This window comes from Drosophila kikkawai, chromosome 3R, assembly GCF_030179895.1.
Source record: "Drosophila kikkawai strain 14028-0561.14 chromosome 3R, DkikHiC1v2, whole genome shotgun sequence".
NCBI lineage: Eukaryota > Metazoa > Arthropoda > Insecta > Diptera > Drosophilidae > Drosophila > Drosophila kikkawai.
The window spans coordinates 17,402,739-17,426,801 of NC_091731.1; the positions used below are offsets into that span (position 1 = coordinate 17,402,739).

Consider the following 24,063-nt stretch of genomic DNA (forward strand, 5'->3'; position numbering starts at 1 on the left):
TGCTCCAGACAACGAGCCGCGGATAATGTCCCATAAAAAAATAACAGAAAAGGTAAACTGCGAAGAGGTAACAGCTGCCAATGAACCCGGGATGCGAGGTGCCTTCACCTGGGTCTGGACTAAGCGTGGGCGTGGGCGTGGGCACTGGCGTGGGTAATACGGAGTTACTGCCTCATTAATATGCATTTCCCAATTAACTGGCGTATTTATTTGATTAGTTCAGATCACAGACTTGTTACACACACGCTGACAACAAGCTCATTAGTTTAGCCTTTGGCGCTGATAGCAGCAAGTTAATTGATAAATTTATCAGTTGATTAGGGCTCCCCGGCCAGCTGTTCTGCGGGAGATCATCACCGAAGGCTGGGCTGCGAACTAACCGAGAACTTGGCACTGAGTGCCCACCTTTCACATATTTTTTAATAAGGTTTTGAATTTCAGATTTCGGTCAACACTTAACCGCGAAAATGACCGAGTCTCTGGTTCCGATTCTAACGCTTCTCGGTTTTCAGTTTTTGCGGCCAAACGCCAGGACGTTCCGTGAGCGACTGAGCTGCTTGTGGGCCAAATACCGCATTTGGCTAATTTGCCAAACGCTTGCCACTCGCCGTCCGCCGGTTAGCTCTCGTGTGCGTGCGTTTGGATAAAGGTCGGGCAATGGCGGAGCGCGGGGCGCGGGGCGCGTTGTGTACACAGAGGGCCCACTGTACGAGTCGTTCGCGTTAATTCCGTTCCTCTTTCTTTATCACTCTTTGCCAGTGTATTAATTATGAATTTACTTTGTGCTTGCCAGAATGGAGAATTCTAAAGGATGCGACACTCAACCGAATTAGCCTCCCCGAAATGAGATGAGCCCAGAGCCCGGCGTGAAGAAAGGCTATCCGGGATTCGGACGGAGCTCGAGAAGGGAGGCAGCAGCATTATTTTTTTGCATATATGCAGATGGAAATAAATGAGTTTCCTGTAATTGATAACGACAGCGATGTGTGCGCGAGTGTGAGTGCACAGAGAAAAATAAAATAAAAGAACGAAATGATTTTTTAATGCACTGAAAATTAAATTTTAAAAATTCCACGATTTTTTTTATAAATTTAAGTTTTAATTTAATTTTCTTTTTAACAAAATTACTCAAATCCGAAATATTTTAATTTAATCACGACTATTAAATAGCCGGTGCTCAGTTTCTGTACAAAATGAGGCATATTTTTGGGCATTGACTTTATTTTTGACAGTTTCTTGTTATTCTCTTTTGACCAGATAATACTTAAAGTTTATAAAGTTTTAAGGTATCTAAAAAATATATCAAAATACTTAAGATACTATAAAATTCAAGGACTTCAGTTTAAAAAAAAAATCTGATAAATTAATTCTCCTTTGACGAAAAGAACAATTAAACTTTTAAGTTCTTTAAACTGCTCAAGTTATTTATATTTTTATAAATGCTAAACCCCATTTTATTATCTTAAGAAATTAAATCTAATTGATAGCAAACGAAAGATTGAGAGATGGATGAGAAAAAATATGTTTTCAATTTATTAAAAACAAAACCCCAGGGATTCTATTCGTTTTCGAGGTCAGAGGCTACATTGTTTCTCATTCATTTCGCTCCCCCGGAGAGATTAATTCCCAAGAATTAATTTTATGTTCAGTCTTTTCGTTATTTTGAGATTTTTTTAAAAAATATGTACAACTTTTTTTCGTTTAATGCAGTGAAACTGATATTGAAGTTTTGTTAACTGTGTGTGGACATTGACATTCCGCTGGGCGCAGGACTGGGGGGATAAGGAGGGCGTGTTGGCACACAGAAATCGATCGTACCCATTTTGGAGCTGTCACTCAAATTAAGCACATTAAAAATCCATAGGGATTTCAACACCCACATGGTGCAGGCGGCGGCAGTCGACAGTCGAAAGGCTCCACGCCCCCCCGTCACGCCCCTGCCATGTGCAATTGTATTACACACGCACATCGCAGCGCACCAAGTGACATAGTTTGTGTGTGCTCAGCAAACACACACTCGCTAGCAGCCCGCACACCCGCACACACAGACACTCGCTAAAACAATGCTAATAAATTTTCGTTTTATGAGCATTTGGCTTTTAATTACCGAACTAAACTTAAACGCCGCACTAGTACACACAAATATGTGTGCTCATCGCGTGCGAGTGTGCGTTTCAAGCGATATATGCAGATGTGTGGGTGTGGGTGTGTAGTTTATTTATACAACACGCTTGATTTGGCTTGATTGATCTACCAGGAGGCGACTGGATCCAGGACGGAGTGGAGGGGCGGCACTTCCAATTGTTGTCATAGGCGCAAGAGTCGTAAACTAAAATGGTATTTTCCTGGGCGAAATTGCCCCTGTAACTGTATGCCTTCAACAGAAACAATTGTCCTGCCTCACTTACTTCTGGTACAAGTAATCGAATATATTGGTTTGAGCTTAAATGAAGTTGGCCTAAACGGAAAGGTTTCTCAGAAAGTTGAAGTAATCACACATTGCCACAGAAATTGCTTTGGATTTGAAACCAATCGTGAGTCTGCCTACAAGTATGCAATGAAATATTTAAGGCATCAAATTTAAGAAACTTTTTTGTTGTTTTTGTATTATATTTATGTTAAGCATACAAATATTTTTTGGACATCTTTTTCATATATTTTCTGGAATTACTTGGTCACTTTTGATTTCTATTTTCTATATCCTTTTATAAAAAATGTTAAAATACGATATAGAAATTAAAATTATGTATATTAAATAATAAATTATTCTTCTTAAATATTAAAATTCTAAGAATCCAATAATATTAGACCTACTTCATCTATTTTTAAAAATGTTGTATCTCGAAATATTTATTTAAATAAAAAAGGGCTTACCATTCTTACTCGGCATACGTTAAATTGATTTAAAAACACCAAATATTTTAAGTTTTTAAATTACATTTAATAATAATTGGTTGCATTATTTACTTTTAAGAAATACCAGGCTTTTAAAAACGCATCTCTTGAAGGCCAAACCACAACTACAAGTTTAATATTTCAGTGGAAAATGTATTTATTTCTAAATATACATAGTTTTTAGTTTAATTAATTGAAATTAAGTTTGGTCAGCGATACAAACTTAAAAATGTATTTACATTCGGCATGAATACTAATTTATTTTGAAATTTATTTCCTTCTCTTATAGACAAAAGTAATCCTGCCTGCGGCCACAGGTCAATCAAATGACTTAGTTCTTTCAAGTTCATTCATAACTTAATACGTAATGCCGGTTAATTCCAACCACTTGAATATGAAGCACTCCTTGAACAGCTGCGGTCGCTGCTACATCCGCTGGATGACGCAGCCCTTGAAGGAGTTAAGCCTGGCATCGATCTCGCCTTCCTCCAGCTACAGGATAACAATAGGTTGGATATGAATGAATGGTCACCCACTCTCTCTCTATCTTACTCTGGCTCATTCTTACCTCATTGAAGGCGTAAATGTCCTGATAGCAGGACGGCGAAATGCACTGCCGGATACAGTTGATCTTAGCCACTCCCACAGGACTAAGGTTCACGCATTTGACATGCTGGTCACAGGACACTTCCAGTTCATGGTATGTTATTTCCTGTTTGTGTTTAGTTTTTTTTTTTTTTTTTTGTAGGTTTTTAAGGCAATAAGTGAGGCAGAAAAATCAATATATTCGCAGGACTCACATTCTTGCTGGTCTCCTTGTAGGCGTACTCGGGAAAGTTAAAAGTGGCGGCCTTCGGAAAAATCTTTCCATTCAGGCCGTGCAACTCCTTGTAGCCATAAGCGGCTTTTAGTAAAATTATTGAACAGAAAAGAACGAATATTGCAGGACGCGGCATTATAACCGTTGTTAGTTGTTTGGTCCTTTTCAGAATCAGCTGTTCACCAGGGGTGGATAGCGAGAATGTCCTGGGACATTTGCCTTCGTAAAACAGACAGTTTGAGAGTCATTTTCTGACAATCAAATCCAGATGGCGCTAACGAGCCTGTGTGAAATACTAAGTAAAATGGGTGTAAAATTGTGTCTAATATAATTTTAAATTAACTTTTTTAGTGCAAATACTGTTCTTTATTAATAAAAATCACGTTGTTTGCTTTTCAATATTAATTTTTAAACTAATTTAAATTTTTGTACTAACCCTAAAGACCCACTTTTAGTTTAAAATCACTTCGAAATCTCCCAAAAACTAAGGAATAAAATATTTTAGGTAAAATATTTAGTGAACGTTTTTTCTAATAAATGTAATAATAATAATAATAATGCAATTCAAAGACCTTTAATTTTATATTTTTGACATCAATATATGAATGTATGTTTTTTTATTTATAATGCGAATCCATCAATATCATATACCGAATACTGGGCACTTATACATTTATCTCACATCTAAACATTTACAAACTGGACTCTAGATTTGAAATCTGAGAAATATAGGTATTATTTGCAGGCTTGACATTTATAGTTTGCTTAACTACACGAATTTGTAGATATTACCGATTTGCAATCAAAGAATTATAGTTCTTAACTCTCCTTAGATATAAATAACACAAAATGACTAACAAACTTACATATATCATTAAAATATCATCAATTAGGGATGCTAACAATACTGGAACAGTTAACGTAAGAAGGGGATGGAAAGAGAGAGCGTACGCCAATAGTATACACAAGTATATATCACAACAGGGAGGAAGGAGGTGTATTTGGAATACCCAAGCTTCCGTTCTTAAACATAGTCCTCGCCATTCTTCAGCATTTTCTGCGCCTCGACGCTTATGCCTGTCTGCATCTTGCAGGTGAGGGAGCTGTGCCGATGGATGGTGAAGCGGGTGGTGGCCTGAGCCGAGGAGCTGTGCTTGTAATTCAAAGCATTTTGCCGGCACAGACCAATTCTGAAAGAAAAAGGTTTCCTTTTAATAAGTAACATTGTAAGGGAATAATATTTTTAAGCCACTTACTTCGACAACAAGGTAAACAAGTCCTGGCGATACTGGGACGTCAGTATGGCATACAAGTAGGGATCCGCACACGAGTTCAACGGATAAAAGAATACAAGTAATATTTTGGACTTTGTCACGTTTATCAAGGGAAAGCCAGCCAGGGCGGTGAGTCCAAAGAATGCAATGGGAGACCAGCAGGCAAAGTTGGTAAATACCTGAAAAAATACGGGGAAGGGATTATGAGATATTTTAAGTACTTATTTTAAGTAAACACTCACCAAAAGCGCCATCTTCTTGGCCACACTCAGCTCGCCCGGATTGTTCTGACGTGCCTGACGCGTCTCCCGGCCGAGCGAGAGATAAATCTGGGCATAGCACACAGCTATGATGGAAAAGGCCACCCCATTGCAGCCCAGAATGGCAATCAGATACATGGTGTCGAATGCGTCTCGGTTCTCCATCGGCAAGCAGATGCTACAATGGCAAGGCTCAGCACCAGTATAAACTGTTATAAGCTCGAGGACTCACCTGGTCGAGGAATAATTGCTGATACCAAAAAGCGGCAGCGAGGACATGAACATGGAGTAAAGCCAGCCCCCAAGCATGATGAGCGCCGCCTGTCGCAACTTAATACGATGGTTTAGATACATGGCCTGCGTAATCGCCAGCCAGCGTTCGATGGTAATCACAGTCAGCGTGAATACCGACAGATGACTTGCAAACACAGTGAGGAATCCAGCAGCTTTGCACCCCAGACCTGCATGAATACAACACAGAGTTAATAAAGGAAAACCGCAACCATAATTAGAAACCCACCGTATTGCCAGTCGTAGGCATAGTTGAAGTACTCCCCCATGGAATGTGCATCGATGGAGGCCACCAGCAGCAGATACACGCCCAGGCAAAGGTCAGCAAAGGCCAAATGGCACATGAGAAAGCGAGGTACTGGCGTCGACTCGGGTCTGCAACAGGAAAGCATTGAAAATTGTTTTCAAAATTGAATGATAAATAAATAAAAAGAGATAACTTTCAAGGGTATTTTAAAATTAATAAAAGTTGTAAAAAATGCTTGAATTTAAAAGAGAATACCGTTATTTCCAGCTGCATTTTTTCATGTTTTCACTAGTTTCTCTTATTTTAGCAGCATTTTTTCAGGTTCCCACTAGTTTCTCTTATTCAAATTTTTAATTAAACCAATTACCTTATCGATAGAATGACTGTCAACACTGCCACGTTGCCCACCACAGCCAGAGCAACTACTATCCACACGGAAATGCGTAGCCATTGGTAACCCATGACGTCTTCGCAGGGATTCAAATCATTGGGCATGGGATAACATTCAATATTTGGTTTTCTGTAAAATGTTTCATAGAAATTAATCATCAAAATCATTAAGTATGACCCTTCTCACCTGAATGTAAAGTTGCCACAAAACTCAGCTGACTGGTCATCATCTGGATTAATGGTGATCTGTTCATGAAAGTAGCCCAGATTGGTGGAATCGGCCATATAATCAACGGAAGCGTAGGGATAGGGGGTTATCTCTGTCACCGAAGGTTCGGTGCTACCGAAACTTCCAAAATCCTCCGGCTGACTGCGGAGATTAGCTTTAGTATCTTATTTAATTTAAACAAATTTATATTTAATTTACGCTTCAAAGTTATCCAGAAGGGACCTCTCCTTGCGGCTGCCTTTGTTGCACTGCTCCCGCCATTTCTCAATCTCCAGCATCCGCTGGGCATGTCGCCGGGGATCGTGCCGGGATGGGAACTGGAAGGCGCAGCAGTGGAAGGAGTGCGTGAGATAGGCACGCTGTAGATTCTATTTAGGGAATTCAAAATTAACCTTAGTCCTCATCAGGATTATTGCTTCTACTCACCCTGAAGTTGTATATAGAAGGAATGGTCTTAAGGGTGTGAGTGTTCATTATGTACAAAGCTTCGATGGTCTGAAGACCCACTGAAGGCAGGCCAACAAGCGAGGTGCTGGAGAGATCGCTTAAAAAAGAAAAACAAAGGTTAAGAGGCTTTAAATTCAAGTAGAAACACTTACAGTTCAGCTATATCTATAATGCCATTGAAGGCATTTGGATGCATATCTGTGAGCTTTCGATTATCCTTCAAGGAGCTAAAACAACAACAGGTTATTATCATTAAAATCATCTCACATGCATATACCTACAGTTTGGCTATCTTCGAGCCAAAGAAGGCTGAATCATCAACGTAGCTTATGTCATTGTTTGCCAAAATACTATAAAGATTAGGAGAAGGTTCTCAAAAGATTACTGAGAAATTTCGGGGCAAACAATTTATACAATACGTACAATTGGGCAGTCTTTACGTTTATGGATTTAGTATCTATTCGAGTGATTTGATTATTATCGAGATCTCTGGGGAGAGAATTCAGTTAGCCGTTTTTAAAGTTTTGCAATTTCCAGTAACTCACATCATTTGCAGAATATTATGCGGCGGCAGGTGGCCCAGGTCCGGGACACTGGTTAGTCCGCTGTTTATGATGCGTCTAAAAATAAAAAATATGCAATGATAAGTCAACACACGTATGCCTCCCTGAAATGTACACCTCGCCCACCATACAGGTTTGTACTTCTAAAAAATGGTAAACTTCTTTGTAATGGTAAACAAGCTGCAGGCACTCTATTATATTTTTTGGAATTTTATTATTAACTGCAGCTCTTTGGCAAATACATTGGGCTTTAGAGCAAGCTTAATTAAAGTTTTGCTAGACTTTAAATTTAATTAAAACATGAAATGTACAGCAGAAAAAAAGTATTACTGTTTTAAATTATCTCAATTGTAGTACATTTTATCAATATTTTAACATAAATGGAGAATTTTCCTACTCAGTTATATTATTGTTTTTTATTCAAAATGATTTCCCTAATGTAAAACAAACTTTCCCGTAACCATTAGCCTCTACTAAATAACGAACTCTTTTTACTTTATTATTTATTATTTATTAATGGCACATGCTATGCCCCCTTCTGCTGCCTCAAGGCATAAAATCGCACAGATGTGTCCCCATATGGGACCCTAATCTAAGGCCAGATTTCGGCAATTGTCAAAAGGGGGAACTTACATTATTTCCACGGTTTCCGAAATGCCGGCAAAGACGTCCTTCGACAGAAAGGTCAGCTTGGGTGCATTGCTGATGTAGCTGCAAAGGAAAAGGAGGTAAAAAGGGACCCTGTGTGATGGAAACAGCCACTTAGGCACAATTACAATCAGGCCTTACATTGTGCGCAGCAGCGTTAAATTAGCAAAAGCGCCGTCCTGTATCAGTTCGAGCTTCAGACAGTCGGTGAAGGCCCTTTCGAAATCAAAGTGGCTATCAATATGTATGTGTGGGCGGGATATCCCTAATGTACTCACACATCCAGCAATGTGGGCCCATAGACCTTCAATCCTGTGAAGCGAAGGCGAGGCAGTCCCGCCGACGCAATGGTCAATCTCTGGATGGGCAACTGCAGCGTTTGTGGCACTCGGGTGAGCGCATCGCCCTCGCAACGACACTCGACCTCCTCGCCCTGTGGATAGGTAGTGGAAGCGGTTTGTTTTATTAACTTCATTTCCCACTTAATTCCTAAGTGGAATCTGCCGGGGTTCCTGGCGTTTTCACAAAAGTTTGTCAAAAGCTTTTACAGAGAATTTGCAGGCAAATAGTATTAAAAAGGTAACTTTAAAAACTAAAGCTTCAAGGAATATAAGAGAAATATAATCACAAATCACTAGAGATTTGCAAATTGCTGATCTTAAAGCGTATAATAAACTAATTTACAAAGAATTTTATATCTAACACGTGTTGTTGCATACTTTTAGACGCATTTAAAAGGGATTCTAAAAACATACACAAGGTTTTTGTCGCTTTCTCGAATAAATAAATCATTGAACTTTGAGAACTAAAGCTTCAACGAAGATAAGAAAAAACTTTAGAGATTTGCAATCTACGGCCTTAAAATTAAATATTTTACTTATATTTATATCTTTAGTTGTATACTTTTAGATGCATTTCAAAGCCATTTTAATTTGTATCCCTATTTATAAACATAAAACCCAGCTTTGTATTAGCCTTTCAACCCTTCCATTTTATTAAATCTCACAGCTAAGTGATAGCGCTGTCCTTGCACGCGAACACAAAGGGCACTGCATGACATACATGTATTTATAAACACACATATAGGTGACTGCACTTACTTGATTGGGTGCTTTCCAGCAGCAGCACTTCCAGCCGGAGGGGGCAGGCGTCAATGTCACGGCCATAGGTGCGTCTCCTCCCTGAGCCTCTGTCACTGCATTGAGACTGCTGGGTACATCGAAGCCGTGGTGGATGTCGTGACAGTTACTTCCGTCGCTGGGCCCCTCGGCAGCCAGCATGGCGTATACGCAATGCGGGCCACAAAGCGGGGCGAGCAACAAGTGGTAGACAAAGAGAAAACGGAATAGAAAGCCGATTGACAAGCACGTTAGGGCTGTCTTTGGCTGCCCACGGCCCTTCCTCCGGACCCAGTTTGTTTGTCTTCTACCCATTGAACTCTGTCAGCAGCACTTTCCGTCCAACGATCCTAAGCACATAATGGGCGGCCCATTTGCTCAGAGATATCCGTCTGCTTTGCCTCTATGAAGTATCACTTCTAATTGGTTTCGTTTCAATTGCTCATCTTGAACGCCGAGGAGGAGGAGAAGCCTAGAAGGAGCAAAGGAAGAAAGGATTCAATTTCTGTGTGCGTCACTAACGGCCTAATAAAGCCATCAAGCTGGACGACGACAGGCTGCCTAATGATAAGTCTAAATAGCATCAAGTCCAAGCCGATCCAATCCGATCCCAAGATATTTGGCAGCCTGTGAATTGGCCGGTCACGTTCTGTGCTGCCTTACGCGTGTTTGATTGATTTTCAAATCCGCACAAAAGCGAACGACAAAATCAATCGTAAAACCGAAATCACACACACAACAGGTAGGTATTTGCGGTGAATTTCTTAAGCAATCATTTTTGGACAAGACCATGGCAGCACAGTGAAGCCTGTGACACAGTGAGGACACTGACTCGGGAAGGGAAAAGGCGAGCAAACAGAGCAGGCAAAAGAGCAAATATCATTGAGAGTCGGTTGGGTTGTTAATTAACATATGTTATCACAGGCATAAAACTCATATTTAAGCTATTGCATTATTTTTAGACACAGTATCAGTATCATATCACATATCACGTTTCCAGACATACAGATATTTATTTTTAATTTATAAATGCCCCCCACGAGCCGTCGAGTCGCTTTACAGCTCTGTTTGTGCTTAATTTTAGTTCTCACCAGCTAATTGAAACATTCAGTTGCGTGTAATTAGTGATCCCATAAACAGAGAGATTGGGAGCTGGGATCTGGCCGCAGCAGTTCCTAGGAGACTCCAGGCCCCAACTACTATTCGCTTATCTCCAGCAGAGACAGAGATGGCGACAGAGAGACCTCAAAAGACGGTCGCCGACAGGTGTACTGGTGGCTGGTGGGTTCCTGCGGCTTAATTAACAAATATTTGTTCTCGCATGTGTTCTCTGCTCCATCTACATAGCTTTATTGCCTCGATCTTTTTCTTTCGGCCGGAACAAGTGCACAATCTGACTATCGACTCCCCCACTCTGCGAAGGGAACAATTTTAATTAATTCACACCTTTGCCTTTGCCGCGGAATGCGCGTATTGCCGTGAACCCTGCTCTGAAGACCAGATTTTCCGCCGATTAAACGGATTGAGTGACAAAAATCTGGTGGCCATGACGTAACCCGTTTACAGAAACAATAATAAAATCATTGTGTGTGTTGAGTTTCACCAACAAAGCCAAGAAAATGAGTTAAGCCAATTATTTACACAATATTTTGCTTGATTGGCAGCTCGCCTGATTGTTTGCATTTAAATCAAGAGCGAATAGTTAGCAGTTTTCGGATTTAATTTAATCTAGATCAAAGCACACACACACACACAAGTCGAATCAATGATTTTTTGCACTTGGAAAACGAAGTTAATTTCCCTAATTGCTAGATTTTCCAGTTCCTTGAATTTTCTGCGGGGAGGCACATAAGATGAGCACATAAAAGGATATATCTTCCAAGCGATTCTCTTTTAATGAACACGATTTCAGCGACATTCTGGATACTCTCTGGTCCCTGCTGGTGTCGTTTTTAACGAATTATTGTTAATTGCCGCATTAACAACATTATAAAAACAAGTTAGTAGCCCATAAATCAAATTAGAATGTTATAGTTGAGTGGCCCAAAAATAAATTAAAACAACTTTCTGTCTCACTGCTCTAATGTTAATGGTTAATTTCATTTTATTATCATTTCGGTAAATTCCTGGCCAAGTTGTTATTCATCAAAATGTGTAAAAAGATCGAAATATCTGTGAAGCTAGCAACAACTCTCGAAGTCTATTAATATCTACGCATTAGCGGACACATGGTAATGCCTTCGACATCACACAAAATCATTCATTTTCGATTACACTTCACAGCACAAATCACAGTGTAGGCAATGCAGTGTAATTTCCCAGCGATTTTAGACTTTTCAGTGCACTCTACACTGCCAACAACAATACAGCTTTTAAGGCGATTACCTCCGAGATTACGGAATACAATCTGCCATTTGTTTCACACCCCACGGGTTTAATTAGTAATTGCTGCTATATGCCAGACACAGACACCATAGATTAGCTGCCCAATATTTATACATAGCTTATCGCCACTAAAATCGAAAGTAGACTTTTTGTTAATTTTATGGCTAATTCTGCAGCACTCGGGATCATGCAATAAATTATATATCACAGGAAATATGATGGGTTTTCTGGCTTTTGGAGGTAAATTTGGTCAGGAGGTTTGTTTGGTAATGTTTAGCACACACACGCACATGCACACACATATATATGTAGGTTATTTTCCGCTTTTCCTCTGTAAACAATTTTCTGAACACATGATGTTGCTCACCGGAATTGAGTTTATTTTTTTTTTACGACGTCTTTACTTGTTGCGTTGTTGCGCCGAGGACCAGTTAGGGATTAACACCCAAGCGGAAGCCACTCGACCACCGAACTGTAGGAACTCTATTGTCAGAAACGAGCAAACGAACTGCCTGCCGAGCGCGACGACGACCGAGCAGCTCAAGTGGCGATAGCGAAATGAGAGCTCGTCCACGAGCTGCGGCCGAGCTCCGAGCAGCCAATGTATGTATATGGACTGTACAGGGCGACTGGGTGTGCTTGTGTGGGCACTGATTTGTGCTGCTGTTGCGGTTGTTTCAGGTGAAAGATTTCCCTTTCATGAGACCACCTGTTGGCCTGCAAAACAAAGCCTTGAACTGCTGCTATCCAGGAGGCCTTGCCTTTACACTCGTGCGTTCAGAGACCGAGCTGCCTTGTCATTGGAAAATATTCAGCCAGGAATAATAGTTCGAAGCCAAAAACCAAATCCAAAACTAAATATATTCTTTCGCTCCGATTCAAACCATAAACCTGTCCAAATGGATATGATCTTTCAGTACAAGAAGGACCACACCTTCGAGAGGCGCCGCAACGAGGGCGACAAGATCCGGCGCAAATATCCGGACCGGGTGCCCGTTATCGTTGAGAAGGCGCCCAAGACCCGTCATCCAGACCTGGACAAGAAGAAGTATCTGGTGCCCACCGATCTGACTCTGGGCCAGTTCTACTTCCTAATACGCAAGCGGATCAATTTGAAGCCTGACATGGCTTTATTCTTCTTCGTGAACAACGTGATACCGCCAACATCGGCCACCATGGGAGCCCTTTACCTGGAGCACAAGGACAAGGACGACTTCCTCTATATCTCCTATTCCGATGAGAACGTCTACGGACGTCAATAGACCCTCGGGTTTAACCCGCCAAAATCGTTTGCCTTGTTGAGTTACTTTTACGCCTTTTGCCAAGTTCATCAATAAAGTGACTCGACTGTCCCTAGCGTCGTCAGTGGCTTCGTCATCCCCGACGACTCGTGCTGGGTTAAATAATCATCACAGTATGTGCTTCCCCTTTCTGGGAAGGGGCTGGCTAATCCCTTGCCCCTGGTCGCTGGTCGGTGGAAAAAACAGAAATTAATTGAAGCGCTCGCTCAAAAAAAAAAAAAGAAGCTAGCACTGAACTCACAGCTTAATTATAATTCAGAAATCGATGGCCCGTCTCATTCATTTAGAGCTGCGACAAATTAAACAGAGGCATCGCAGCGCATTTTGTTGTTATGATGGTTTGCCCAAGTTCACTAATTGGTGAAAATATGAGCCATAAAACCAGTTTAAATCGGCCAAAAGTGTGCTGCCGTTCTGTGCTCTGAAAGCATGCAATAAAATCTCGGCGGAAGGCACTCGACCAGCGATGGTGGTTGGGTGGGATTTCGATTGGCTTTGAATTAGATATTGCATTCAAAACAAAGTTATTTGACAAACTAATTGACACGCTTGGATTAGCAAAGGAAACTTTTAAGCGAAAATGTTTTTAGAATCGTAGGGATAGTACTAGGTACTATTCCACTATTGACCACCCACAACCCACACCAGATTCATGCTCACATTCTGTCATCTATTTATAATATTTATTTACATGTCCAAGCTCTCATATTCTGTCAATATGATTTTTGTGGTGTTTTTTTTTTATATTTTTAATCCTAATATAATATAATACTAAATATATTGGAAAAATTTTAACTCAAAAAAGTAAGTAAACATGTTCTAAAGGTAAAAAGTACACCAATAATCAAACAACTAGTTCAACAGCACGGATTACAAGGAGAGCAATTCGCGTTACTTAAAAGTGCACTTGACTTACATACGTAAGAAATTTAAAAATAGAAAATCAAATATTAAAATATCTAACTTAAACAAGACATCATCACACAACAGCTGACTGTGAAATCTAGCGAAATTGTTATAGACATTTGATAATATTCTGTGTTATACATTTTAATTTAGCTTACGATTTGCATATCATGTTATTTACAAATGCGAACCAGCTACTAATTGACTAGATAATCCAAACCGAATATCAATACAGTTGCGGTCAAAATAATAGCAGTAAAATAGTAAGAAACTTTATGTATTAAAATAAAATTTTTTTGTTTAAGAGTTTCGTTTGTGATAGGTTGAAACGTATTGTTGAAACGTTGAAATTGTAGTAATTAAAAGTATTGTTGAAATTGTTGGAATTGCAAAGACTTTGTTATTTGGGGAATTTGTTAAAATATTGTATATTTTTCAAGTATTCCCGGGCTCGTTCATGGTTGTTGTTGAAATAATTGTACGGTTTGTTAAAGTTGTTGAAATTATTATTGGAAATATTTGGTATGCGACGTAATAAGTTTACAAAAACACCATCAACCTGTTTGTAGCCCCAATCGAAAACGGTAAGTATAGTTTACTGTACAATCCGTTATATTATTGTTAGTACTACTACTTTCCCCTCAGCTGTAAACTTTACATACATATATCATAACAGTAACAGAAGCGCAAAAAAGACACAAATTAGTCCATTGAATTAAGAAATTAGTGAGTGTCCGAAAATAAATGACAACTTTTGGGTTATCTGGCAAAATATTTGTCACCGGACAGCAACAATGTAATATATAATATACAAACAGATGGAGTCAGTGGTAAGAGAAAATAACAAATACACATACATATAATAATAAAAAGCGTTCTCAATTTGCGTATTATTAGCAATGGAAATCAGCTTCATCGCCGGACGGCGGAGATGGTTCCAATTCCAAACTGCTTTTATTTTGGTTTCTTTGTTAAGCCGCAGTAGCAGTTACATAAAACGGGGATATACAATTTGGCGGAATTTAAATACAGTTTAAAAGCTCGATAAATAAATTAAAAATGAATTTAAAAAATTAACCTAAGTGCGCCAGGCATTCAAGTTAACAGCCGGCAGGTTGGGATCATCACAGCCTATAATTTGATTGCTATAAAGATAAACGGAAGATGCTGTAAAGAAAGTGCTGTGCTCAGCTTTTGCTTTTTATTTTTCGCTTACCCAGGATGATCGGCTCGTACGAAGGCGGCCAGTGGGACCTCGTGCAGTGTGAGGCGATCGGAATTGTCACAGATCAGGCGGGCCAGCGTCACCTTACGCAGCTCCTGCAACTGAGCAGGGGTGAAGGCTCCTGGATTAATCGTTTCGTCGTATTCGTAATAGTAGCGATCACCCTGCTTGAAACGCGCAAACTGGTCGCCAATGATCTCGGCAAAGGTTACGCCCACAACACCACCATCGACGGCCTTTTCCAGGAGGCCGCCCACCCACAAGTCAATGTCATCGGGTGTGCGATAAACGCTAGCCAACTTCTGGCCAATCTATTTGAAAATATAATGATTAAAAAAATTAATTAAAAAGAGTTGATTAAGAAAAACTCACCTCACTGGGAAACTGCTGAAAGCTATGCAACTTGGCTGCGCCCATCAACTCCAGGTAATCGTTGTAGCTGCGCAGACCTTGGTCGCGTCCTCGCTGAATATTTATGGCAGCCAGGTCCAAGCCAAAGGGACTATCACCACGGAACAAAAACCGACTAAGCTGCTCGGGAGTAATTAAATGTTTAAAAAGTATTTAGAAAATTATAAAAGCAATGCTTACACCCTGGCTAATGGAGCTGTCGACCTGTTGCATCGGCTGGCTATAGAGAGTCCGCAGCATGTCATCGTAGAACTCGCGTTTGCGCATTCGTGAAGGATTGAACATTACATCCGGTATATTGACCACTTCATCGATGTGACCCTGCTCCTGACGGATGTGAAACTTGCCATCGACACTGCAGAAACAGTAAGAGAAACTGTAAAACATACATTTTCATAACACTTAATTCCCACCTGGAGTGACCCATGCGATAGGCAGCGCCTGAGAACTCGTTGGTTATAGCTGGATTCACATCAATATTGTAGTCACGGGCATAGCCCTTATCCAATGGCACTAAACGGAAGCGTTTCATCTGCTGTGGCCCAATGATTATGGGCAGGAACTCGCTGTACGTAATGTGCTGCATTTCGGCAATGACGATGCGTCGAGCCTCCTGGAAGAGCCATTCATCGCTGGCCGATGGGTTTATCTGGTTCAGAGAATCCGCCACACGATTGTGCTCGCGAGCCAGCAGAATCTGAAGTGTGATTAGCGAAATGATTTGATTTGTCCTTCCATCGCCTAAAAATTGATTATAAACATAAGCATTACAAACTATAAAACCATAAATTTCTAAAATTTACAACTAACCCGAGTTGAAGCAGGACTTGCCGGCTTCCTCGCTGGGACATGCAGTCTTGTCGTTGGTCAATGGCAACAGGTCCCTTCCAAAATCATTTAGCATTCGCAGACGGCCGCCTCGGAAGGATCTCAGGCCGCGAGATGCCTCCTCGCTTGATCCATAAACCGGTGAGGCGTCCACAAAATGCGTGACCTTACTCATCTGCTTGCCATAGCCAAGTTGGCAGTCGGGACTGGGCACCAATGACAAGCGTACAAAGTTCAAGCAACGTACTCCAAAGGCCGAGAAAAACTCATCATCCGGCTCAACCATGATGGGCATGCAGGCAAAGTGGCTTTCTTGCGGGCTCAGAGGGGCTTTTCCCTGCGGCGAGCAGCACTGCACCAGACTTCCGTCCTCCAGACGCACCGAGGATGATTGCGTAACGTCATGGGCCTGCAAACGTGTCATCATTTACAAATGATGTATGAGAAGAGGAGCTGCAGGTCTCTAATCCCACACAAAATCACTTACCAAAACCTGTCCGAACTGCATCACTAGAAGATTATACCTCGGATGCGGACGATCTACGTCTGCGAGCAGCGTGCGGGATATCTGGCGAGCTCCCAGCAGCGGGCTGCCATCGGATTGGGAGTGAGCACGCGGCGTCCAAATGCCGTCCTCGTAGGCGGGGGGCAGCAATCGCTCCATAGGCTGACCAGCGGCGCCCCACAGGGATCGCCGCGGCAGAGGATTGTTACAGGTGCCATCCAAACTGCGATAAGGCGAGCTCACTTGCCGGCACACAGGCGGCGGCTGGCAGTGCTGGGCCAGCGGCGTCTCCGTGAACTGGACGGGCACATTGTTAGTGATGAAATCGTCGACGGGCACTTGCTCCTTCTTCCCAAACAGCTGGGTTGTGATCACCTGCTGGATGGCAGTGTTCGAGATGGCAAAGTTCTGCAGATCATCGTTGGCCGTCGAATGGAAGACCAGGCCGTGCGCAAAGTCGGGGAAGCCTCTTCGCACGGGAATCTGCGCCACTCCGTGCATCAGGTGCTCGAAATTGCGCCTTGCCTCTTCCAAAATGGCGGGCGAGAGGATGGCGGGAAAGCTGCTGACTGTCCGCTCCCTAACCGCAGCCGTGTGGTTCTGGCCCGTCTGGCAGCAGTAGCCCAATTGCCCGGCTGGCAGATCGCAAATCTGTGGCTTTTCATGGCTTTCCATGCGAACATGAGCCGGGCACTGGATTTTGGGTACGCATTTCACACCGACGCACGGTTGACATTTTTTCAGCAAAGCGCTGGTGGCTAGAGCGAGTCAAGCATAGAGCCGGAAACCGTTAGCATGGGACAAGTGCAAGCAAAGGAGAGACCAGAAAAGATCCGTTTTCTGTCCAGCTTTGTCAAAGATAACTGTAGTTTTTGCTACTTTACTTAATGTTCCCTCACCTGGTTCGGGTTTCTTTGTGGTTCTTGGAGAAGTGGTCACTGGCGCTGGTGTCTGCTGGTCGTCGACATCTTCGTTAAATCGGTTTTGGCGCACGGAAAATGCCGCTGCTTCGGATTCGCGCAATTGTGTTGCAATTAAAATCTGACAACACAGCAGCGAAATACACAAAAGGCGATTCATATTAGGAATTAATTAAGCATTAGAGCGGGGATAATACTTTTCAAATCGGAGATAGGAATTAAATAAGCATAGAGCTTAGAGCGGGATAACTTTTCAAATTGAAAGATAAGATTTAAATACTCTTAGAGCTTTTCAAATCGAAATGTGTTGCCAGTTTAGCTTACTTCAGGCTAGATCTAGATATTTGAAAATGGAAAAGCTTTTGAAATATGCAACTAACTTGTAGCTTATTTTAATATTAATCTAGTATATTCAAGAAATAATTGCATTCATGATTTATTTTATAAGAAATATATATATGTATATAAATATTTTAAAAAATAATATAAAATAAATTTACAATAATTAATAATGATAATTATAGCACTAATAATAGCAATTGTTATTGCTATTAATTAAATTTTGAAATCATTCCTTTAATTTTCTTCAAGTTCTTGAATTTTAAAAACATATATTTTGTCTATTTTTATAGTTAATTATTATTATACTGAACTGCTTCGCCTGCTTCTATAAAATTTCTAATATTCCAATTTAAAATAGAAAACAATTACATTTTATTTAAAAATAAACGAAAATAAATTTCTTTTAAATTATTTTTTTAAACCATATACTTTTATGTTGTTCTTTGTAAAAATTGTTTTGGTAGTAATTTCTTTCCTTGTTCTCCAAAAGCTTTCTCGCTCTCACTAATTCTACGAGACTTGGCTTATTTCCAGCGATAGCAAATCAGTCGTCACCGGGAACTTGTTCGGATATGATGAGATCATTAGCCTCTTTTGCGTTAGCGGTTTTCGTTTTGGTCGCGTGTCCACCTAAAACGGACAGTGCCAGGATCTTGGCCACTCTGCCCTTTCCGGGTCCATCACAATATATGTAGATTTATGAAGACATATTTGAAGACCCTGGCCTCCAGGGGTCACCAGGTGACAGTGATAAATGCATTTGCAAATACTCCCACACCCAATATACGTTTTATTGAGATACCAAAACTGATTGAGTGTCATGAAGGTACGTTTTTTCGAATAAAAATGGTCAGGTTGTTAAGTTAGCTAAATGATAAGGTAGGTCAGCATTTATAATAAGAGAGAAGATAGGCTATTTTAGGGAACAATTCAAAGTTTTCTGATTAGATTTAAAAGAGATTATGCACACAATAAGGTTTCAACTATCACATAACACTTAAGATTAAATAATTATCTATCCGCTTTAATTCCTAGAAATGAAAGTGAATTTCTCCTGGGATAAAATATTACCCAAATTGGTGGTGATTACACTGGAAGACGACGGTGTCCAGGAGCTTCTCAAATCAGGGGAGACTTTCGATCTTGTGCTGGTGGAGATGGAACTGGTGGAAACACTTTATGGGCTTGCCCAGCACTTTAACGCCAGCCTTGCAGGATTCCTCAGCTTCGGAACACACTATACGGTTGACGAGGCTATGGGCAATGTATCGCCGATCAGCTATAATCCCTTGGTGACGTCCTCCTGCACTGATCGGATGAGTTTCACTCAACGTTTGGCCAATCACTACGAATACCTTGTTGAGAAAGCTCATCGGCATTTCATACACCTGCCAGCGATGCAGAAGTTGTACGACAAGTACTTTCCGGAGGCAAAGCAAACCATGAGCGAAGCAATAAACAGCATTTCGTTGGTTCTGCTGGGTGATCACTTCTCCCTGAGCCACTCGCGACCCTATTTGCCCAACATGATCGAGGTCGGCGGAATGCACATCTCCCACCAGCCGGAGCCCCTGCCAGACGATATTAGACAATTTATCGAGGATTCACCCGATGGCGTTATCTACTTCTCCATGGGATCGAATATGAAGAGCACCGATCTTTCCCAGGAAACTCTTGACGTGCTGGTGAAAACGTTTGCTAGTCTCAAACAGCGAGTGCTGTGGAAATTCGAGGATCAATTGCCGGGAAAGCCAGATAATGTCTTGATCAAAAATTGGTATCCACAGTCGGACATCCTGGCCCATCCCAATGTCAAGTTGTTCATTTCCCATGGAGGGCAGCTGAGCATCACGGAGAGTGTGTATTTCGGCAAGCCCTTTTTGGGGCTTCCCTGCTTCTTCGATCAGTTTAGAAATGTGCTTCGAGCCCAGAAATTGGGATTCGGCCTAGGCTTGAATGTGAAAAATCTGAAGCAGTCGGATCTGGAAAGGGCCATCCAGGCACTGCTCACTTCGGCCAGCTTCGCCGAGGCATCGGCTGCCATCTCGGAGCGATTTCGGGACCAACAGGAGACTTCTCTCGATCGTGCAGTCTGGTGGACGGAATACATAATCCGGCACAATGGAGCTCCTTACCTAAGCGCAGCCAGCAGGGACCTCAACTTTGTGCAACTCCACAGCCTGGACACTTTGGCCGTACTTGTGGTTATACCTCTCCTGGTTGGGTTGGTGCTTTATAAGGTATATTTCAAAGTCAAAGAATTACGGAAATGTGATAAGGTTAAGAAGAAACAATAGGATGCAAAATACTTTTTCTATGAATTTTTGTCCACAATTATCATTAAAATTAATTTAATTTTAAATATTTTTTAAAAATTTTTTATGATCACATAAAAACAAAAAAAAAACAGATATTATAATTTCTCTTAAATTATTATTTGTAATTTATTTATAAAGTTTAAAAAAATATCACAATAAAAATTTTTATTTTTAATAAAAATATATGGATAATATCGAACTCTGTTACTCTCATTCTGGAAATTCCGTACTCAAAATTCTGTTAGCAAAACTCTGTTAACTCATTCTGGTGAACAGAGGTTGTAGTATCAGATGCGGTTCGAGTATCAGATGAGGTTCGAATATCAGGTGTGGTTCGAATACCAGGTGTATATTTTTTATGGTGAAATTTCATTTTTTTTGTTCGGTTTTTTAGGGGAGAGCATAATTTTCATCAGTTAATGAACGGATACATGATACTTTACGCTTTATTCTGTGATCGAGAGCATTTCTATGTTAGCTTACTCATTTTACTTACATTTGACATTCTACATGAGAAAATTGGCCAGACCGATGATCTGGCAATGTTGGTCACGAAAAACGACCAAAGGTACCAGACTGAAATTGGGCTTTTAGTGTGCCCAGATGCCGCGAAAGCTGAATTTCTGCACCTTTTATTTGCCTTGAGATATTTAAGGTGACCTGCATCTGGTAACATTGATTTTGGTATACACGCGAGTTCGTCTGCGGACGGTTTTGTCAAAGTTTGAATATTCTTCTATGTGTAAGTGTGCGTGTATGTAGATTTTTGTGGAGAAAAAGCCACGGCGCAAAGCGAATTCAACGCCACCGAAACAAAGCCCCGCGCCGCACCGCCGCTCGAGAAATGCGTCAACAAAAATCGGACGCCGGACTTTCGCCCGAGGGCGAGTGAAAAATTCAGTTGTCTCTCTCGGTGCAGTCGCGGAGGCTGTATATGTGTGAGTGTGTGTGTTTGTGTATGCATATGCAAATGATTGGATGTCGGAGCAGATCCTTGCATCATCTTGGCGAAAAACCACAGAAAAGCGCTGAAAGCAGAAACGCAAAACCAAAAACCCAAAACGGAAAACCTCCCAAGCCAATAGCTATCGTCGGCAAAGGCAGCGGTACGGCAGCGTTAAAGTGAACGCGCAACAAACGGCTCGGCTCGGACTCTCGTCTCGGCTGGCAATTATTTATAAATCGTTAGGTTAGCCCCAAAAGCAACCCGAAACCGGACAAGTTAACAATTGACGCCAAATCGCTATGCCGCATCGTCTGAAAAATTGAATTGTGATATATGCCCCTTTCGTATCGTGTAAACGCGAAAAATCGGCATAGAAAGAAAATAATTACGAAAAATCATTACTGTCCGTTTCGTTCGTTTCCCAGGCGTGAGAGCGAGCGAGAACGGCGTATGCCTGCAGCCCGGTTAGCGAGCAAGTGCAAGTGAGACGGAGACGGATACGGCGTGTGCGTGTATAGCCGCCAAATGTGAAAAGAGAGAGAAATAGAGAGGGCGCGCTAGCGAGAGCGAGTTGAGAGAGCCGAACAGGGTTGCCAATGCTCGCCGAAGTACGCGGGCAGAAATAAATTGTTGTGGTGTTGGTGTTTGCCGTTCGAGCCAGCCAGCGAGTGAGCGAGCGAGCGAGTGTTTGTGTGTGTGTTAGTGTTAGTGTTAGTAGCGGACTTTTCAATACACAACAGCGCAGCGCCATGAACGAATACAAATTATTTATGTTTCCCCCGCCCGACTTCTAAGCCCAGTGGTGCGCTTGCTGCCTCATTAGGGGCAAAGGCAAACAGTTGGGGCTCCGCGAATGCATAATGCTAATCCCAGTCTTTGATAACTTGCAGCTAACATAACCTCAAAATCGCCGCCGCAGTCGTCGTCGTCATCATCAGCGTTGTTGGTGGTTCCTGGTGCTCCCCCGGCCGCCACTCAACCGACACCACATCTGGGACATCTGGGAGATCGGGAGCAGCCGATGAGCAACAGCAGCCATGAATGAAAAAATAAAGTCGCCGCAAACGCAGCAGCAGCAGGGAGGCGCTGCTGGCGGAGCCCCCGCCCCAGCGGCCACGCCCCCAACGGCTGGAGCAGCTCCAGGCGGTGGACCGGGTAACACACCGCCCACCTCTGGCCCGCCCACGCCCAACAATAACAGCAACAATGGCGGTGACCCAAGCATACAGCAGCAACAGCAGCAAAGTGTTGCCCCACACCCGTACGGCGGACCACCGCCACCTGGCTCGGCACCGGGTGGTCCACCTGGGCCGGATCCGGCGGCGGTCATGCACTATCATCACCTGCACCAGCAGCAACAACATCCGCCACCGCCTCACATGCAACAGCAGCACCACGGCGGACCGGCACCACCGCCGCCAGGAGGAGCACCTGAGCATGCGCCCGGCGTCAAGGAGGAGTACGCCCACCTGCCACCGCCTCCGCACCCGCATCCGGCGTACGGTCGCTACCACGCCGATCCCAACATGGACCCCTACCGCTACGGCCAGCCTTTGCCAGGTGGCAAGCCCCAGCAGCAGCCCCATCCGCAACAGCAACAGCCGCCGCCTCCGCAACAACAACAGCAACCGGGACCGGGTGGCTCTCCGAATCGTCCGCCCCAGCAGCAGCGCTATATTCCCGGTCAGCCACCACAAGGACCGACGCCCACACTAAACTCACTGCTGCAATCCTCGAATCCGCCGCCTCCGCCGCAGCACCGGTACGCCAATAGCTATGATCCACAGCAGGCCGCCGCTTCAGCGGCTCAGCAGCAGGCAGGCGGGCCACCGCCTCCGCCAGGACACGGACCGCCGCCACCGCAGCACCAACCATCGCCGTACGGTGCGCAACAGGGAGGATGGGCTCCGCCACCACGACCCTACAGTCCACAGCTGGGACCGTCGCAGCAGTATAGGACACCACCACCGGTAAGTCAACAAAGCTGGGACTACAAGGGGTCACAGGACAATAAGGCAGTGCCTTCCAAGATGGGCTAGCTTTTGTCTTGGTCAAATTCCATATAAAGTTGTTACTTAAAGCATTTAATTCGCCTTCCTACTTTTTGGTTAAGCAGACACTTGGGGTATTGTCTCTGAATGGATACATCCGAGCATTTCGGATGTATAACTTCTTAGGTGGTGTTATATATAGGCTACTCAAATTTAAATATCTATGGGATAAAGTATCTGCATTACTGGGAAAGTAACTTTTGTGACAATTGTATCATTTATCTGAACACTGAACTCAAAACGCCTAAGTGTCTGACACAATTTAATAGCTCAGTGCCGGGAGTCAATACTCCCTCCTACTTACATCATAAATTAAGAACTAAATACCCGCGGATCTTATCGTAGTCTTTATTCCTATGGGTTTGTTTCCCTCTTTTTTTTAAAGCTTTTTTGACATTGACACTGATTTTGATTCCATCGACCCCACACACACACACACAACCAGACATTTTCATGTGCAGGCCTCTTGTTGTTGTTGGTGCCTTTATGCTAGCTATCTCCTTTACCCCACACCCATTCCTGCGACGGGGGCTCGTCACGTTTCGTGGCCATGTATGGCTGGCTGTGTGAGTGTGTGGGAGGGAGGCTGCAATATTTACTGTTACTTTTTAGGGTTTCGTCTTGGTCGCACTTCATTCAGTTCACTAAAGATTTGCCAAGTCGAAGGCGGAAAAAAAAGACACAAACAGCAGACAGGCACACTGACACACATAAAAACATTGTACTGTGAGATTCCGCGCCTT

At 42.5% G+C, this 24,063-nt stretch overlaps 6 protein-coding genes across 12 annotated transcripts in view; 3 read left to right on the forward strand and 3 right to left on the reverse strand.

The window, feature by feature from the left end:
• Positions 1-3,122: 3,122 nt before the first annotated feature.
• On the reverse strand, positions 3,123-3,875 carry LOC108085407 (uncharacterized). Its single transcript, XM_017181975.3, has 3 exons — positions 3,696-3,875; positions 3,464-3,607; positions 3,123-3,387 (listed from the first exon to the last, which is right to left on the reverse strand). The coding sequence occupies exons 1-3, from the start codon at positions 3,849-3,851 to the stop codon at positions 3,322-3,324; spliced, it is 366 nt and encodes a 121-aa protein (XP_017037464.1). The 5' UTR covers positions 3,852-3,875; the 3' UTR covers positions 3,123-3,321.
• A 409-nt stretch (positions 3,876-4,284) lies between these two features.
• On the reverse strand, positions 4,285-12,102 carry Lgr1 (Leucine-rich repeat-containing G protein-coupled receptor 1). Its single transcript, XM_017181958.3, has 18 exons — positions 11,935-12,102; positions 9,165-9,654; positions 8,343-8,497; positions 8,206-8,280; positions 8,050-8,127; positions 7,399-7,473; positions 7,277-7,342; positions 7,135-7,203; positions 7,006-7,080; positions 6,833-6,950; positions 6,605-6,774; positions 6,365-6,547; positions 6,155-6,307; positions 5,770-5,915; positions 5,482-5,710; positions 5,232-5,427; positions 4,972-5,168; positions 4,285-4,905 (listed from the first exon to the last, which is right to left on the reverse strand). The coding sequence occupies exons 2-18, from the start codon at positions 9,495-9,497 to the stop codon at positions 4,740-4,742; spliced, it is 2,484 nt and encodes an 827-aa protein (XP_017037447.1). The 5' UTR covers positions 9,498-9,654; positions 11,935-12,102; the 3' UTR covers positions 4,285-4,739.
• A 246-nt stretch (positions 12,103-12,348) lies between these two features.
• Positions 12,349-12,981, forward strand: Atg8b (Autophagy-related 8b). The gene has a single exon (XM_017181966.3). It carries the CDS (start codon positions 12,467-12,469, stop codon positions 12,827-12,829), a length of 363 nt encoding a protein of 120 aa, XP_017037455.1. The 5' UTR covers positions 12,349-12,466; the 3' UTR covers positions 12,830-12,981.
• Positions 12,982-14,649: 1,668 nt separating this feature from the next.
• Positions 14,650-20,064, reverse strand: Pxt (chorion peroxidase). The gene is made up of 9 exons (XM_017182086.3): positions 20,017-20,064; positions 17,643-17,784; positions 16,726-17,501; positions 16,221-16,647; positions 15,824-16,151; positions 15,591-15,765; positions 15,372-15,530; positions 14,991-15,310; positions 14,650-14,919 (listed from the first exon to the last, which is right to left on the reverse strand). The coding sequence occupies exons 1-9, from the start codon at positions 20,047-20,049 to the stop codon at positions 14,853-14,855; spliced, it is 2,427 nt and encodes an 808-aa protein (XP_017037575.2). The 5' UTR covers positions 20,050-20,064; the 3' UTR covers positions 14,650-14,852.
• Positions 18,567-19,978, forward strand: LOC108085389 (UDP-glucosyltransferase 2-like; the record flags this gene model as incomplete). The annotated part of the gene is made up of 2 exons (XM_070287162.1): positions 18,567-18,831; positions 19,041-19,978. Coding segments are annotated over exons 1-2 (1,065 nt in total), but the record flags the coding sequence as incomplete, so codon positions are not given.
• A 919-nt stretch (positions 20,065-20,983) lies between the features above and the next one.
• Positions 20,984-24,063, forward strand: part of osa (trithorax group protein osa) — a 30,773-nt gene continuing 27,693 nt past the window's right edge. For 5 of the 7 annotated variants that reach the window (XM_070286404.1, XM_070286411.1, XM_070286408.1 and 2 more), the window contains exons 1-2: positions 20,984-21,065; positions 22,160-23,239. In XM_070286404.1, coding sequence (XP_070142505.1) covers positions 22,307-23,239 — 933 coding nt within the window. In that variant the 5' untranslated portion in view covers positions 20,984-21,065; positions 22,160-22,306. Of the gene's footprint in view, positions 21,066-21,096; positions 21,262-22,002; positions 23,240-24,063 lie in introns of those variants that run through there. The other 2 variants (XM_070286406.1, XM_070286405.1) reach the window with 2 other exon arrangements.

Excerpts from the sequence above, each read along its gene's own strand:
- LOC108085407 (XM_017181975.3), bottom strand. The coding sequence starts at position 3,851 with ATGCCGCGTCCTGCAATATTCGTTCTTTTCTGTTCAATAATTTTACTA. Across the intron at positions 3,608-3,695 it reads ACAAGGAGACCAGCAAGAAT|GAAATAACATACCATGAACT; the intron begins GTGAGTCCTGCG and ends AAACACAAACAG. Across the intron at positions 3,388-3,463 it reads ACATTTACGCCTTCAATGAG|CTGGAGGAAGGCGAGATCGA; the intron begins GTAAGAATGAGC and ends GTTATCCTGTAG.
- Atg8b (XM_017181966.3), top strand. The coding sequence starts at position 12,467 with ATGGATATGATCTTTCAGTACAAGAAGGACCACACCTTCGAGAGGCGC.
- Pxt (XM_017182086.3), bottom strand. The coding sequence starts at position 20,049 with ATGGCAGCCGATGCCTCGGCGAAGCTGGCCGAA. Across the intron at positions 17,785-20,016 it reads CCTCGGCGAAGCTGGCCGAA|ATTTTAATTGCAACACAATT; the intron begins GTGAGCAGTGCC and ends CTGTGTTGTCAG. Across the intron at positions 17,502-17,642 it reads CACAAAGAAACCCGAACCAG|CCACCAGCGCTTTGCTGAAA; the intron begins GTGAGGGAACAT and ends GACTCGCTCTAG.
- Lgr1 (XM_017181958.3), bottom strand. The coding sequence starts at position 9,497 with ATGGGTAGAAGACAAACAAACTGGGTCCGGAGGAAGGGCCGTGGGCAG. Across the intron at positions 8,498-9,164 it reads GCTGGAAAGCACCCAATCAA|GGCGAGGAGGTCGAGTGTCG; the intron begins GTAAGTGCAGTC and ends ACCTATCCACAG. Across the intron at positions 4,906-4,971 it reads TTGTTTACCTTGTTGTCGAA|AATTGGTCTGTGCCGGCAAA; the intron begins GTAAGTGGCTTA and ends TTTTTCTTTCAG.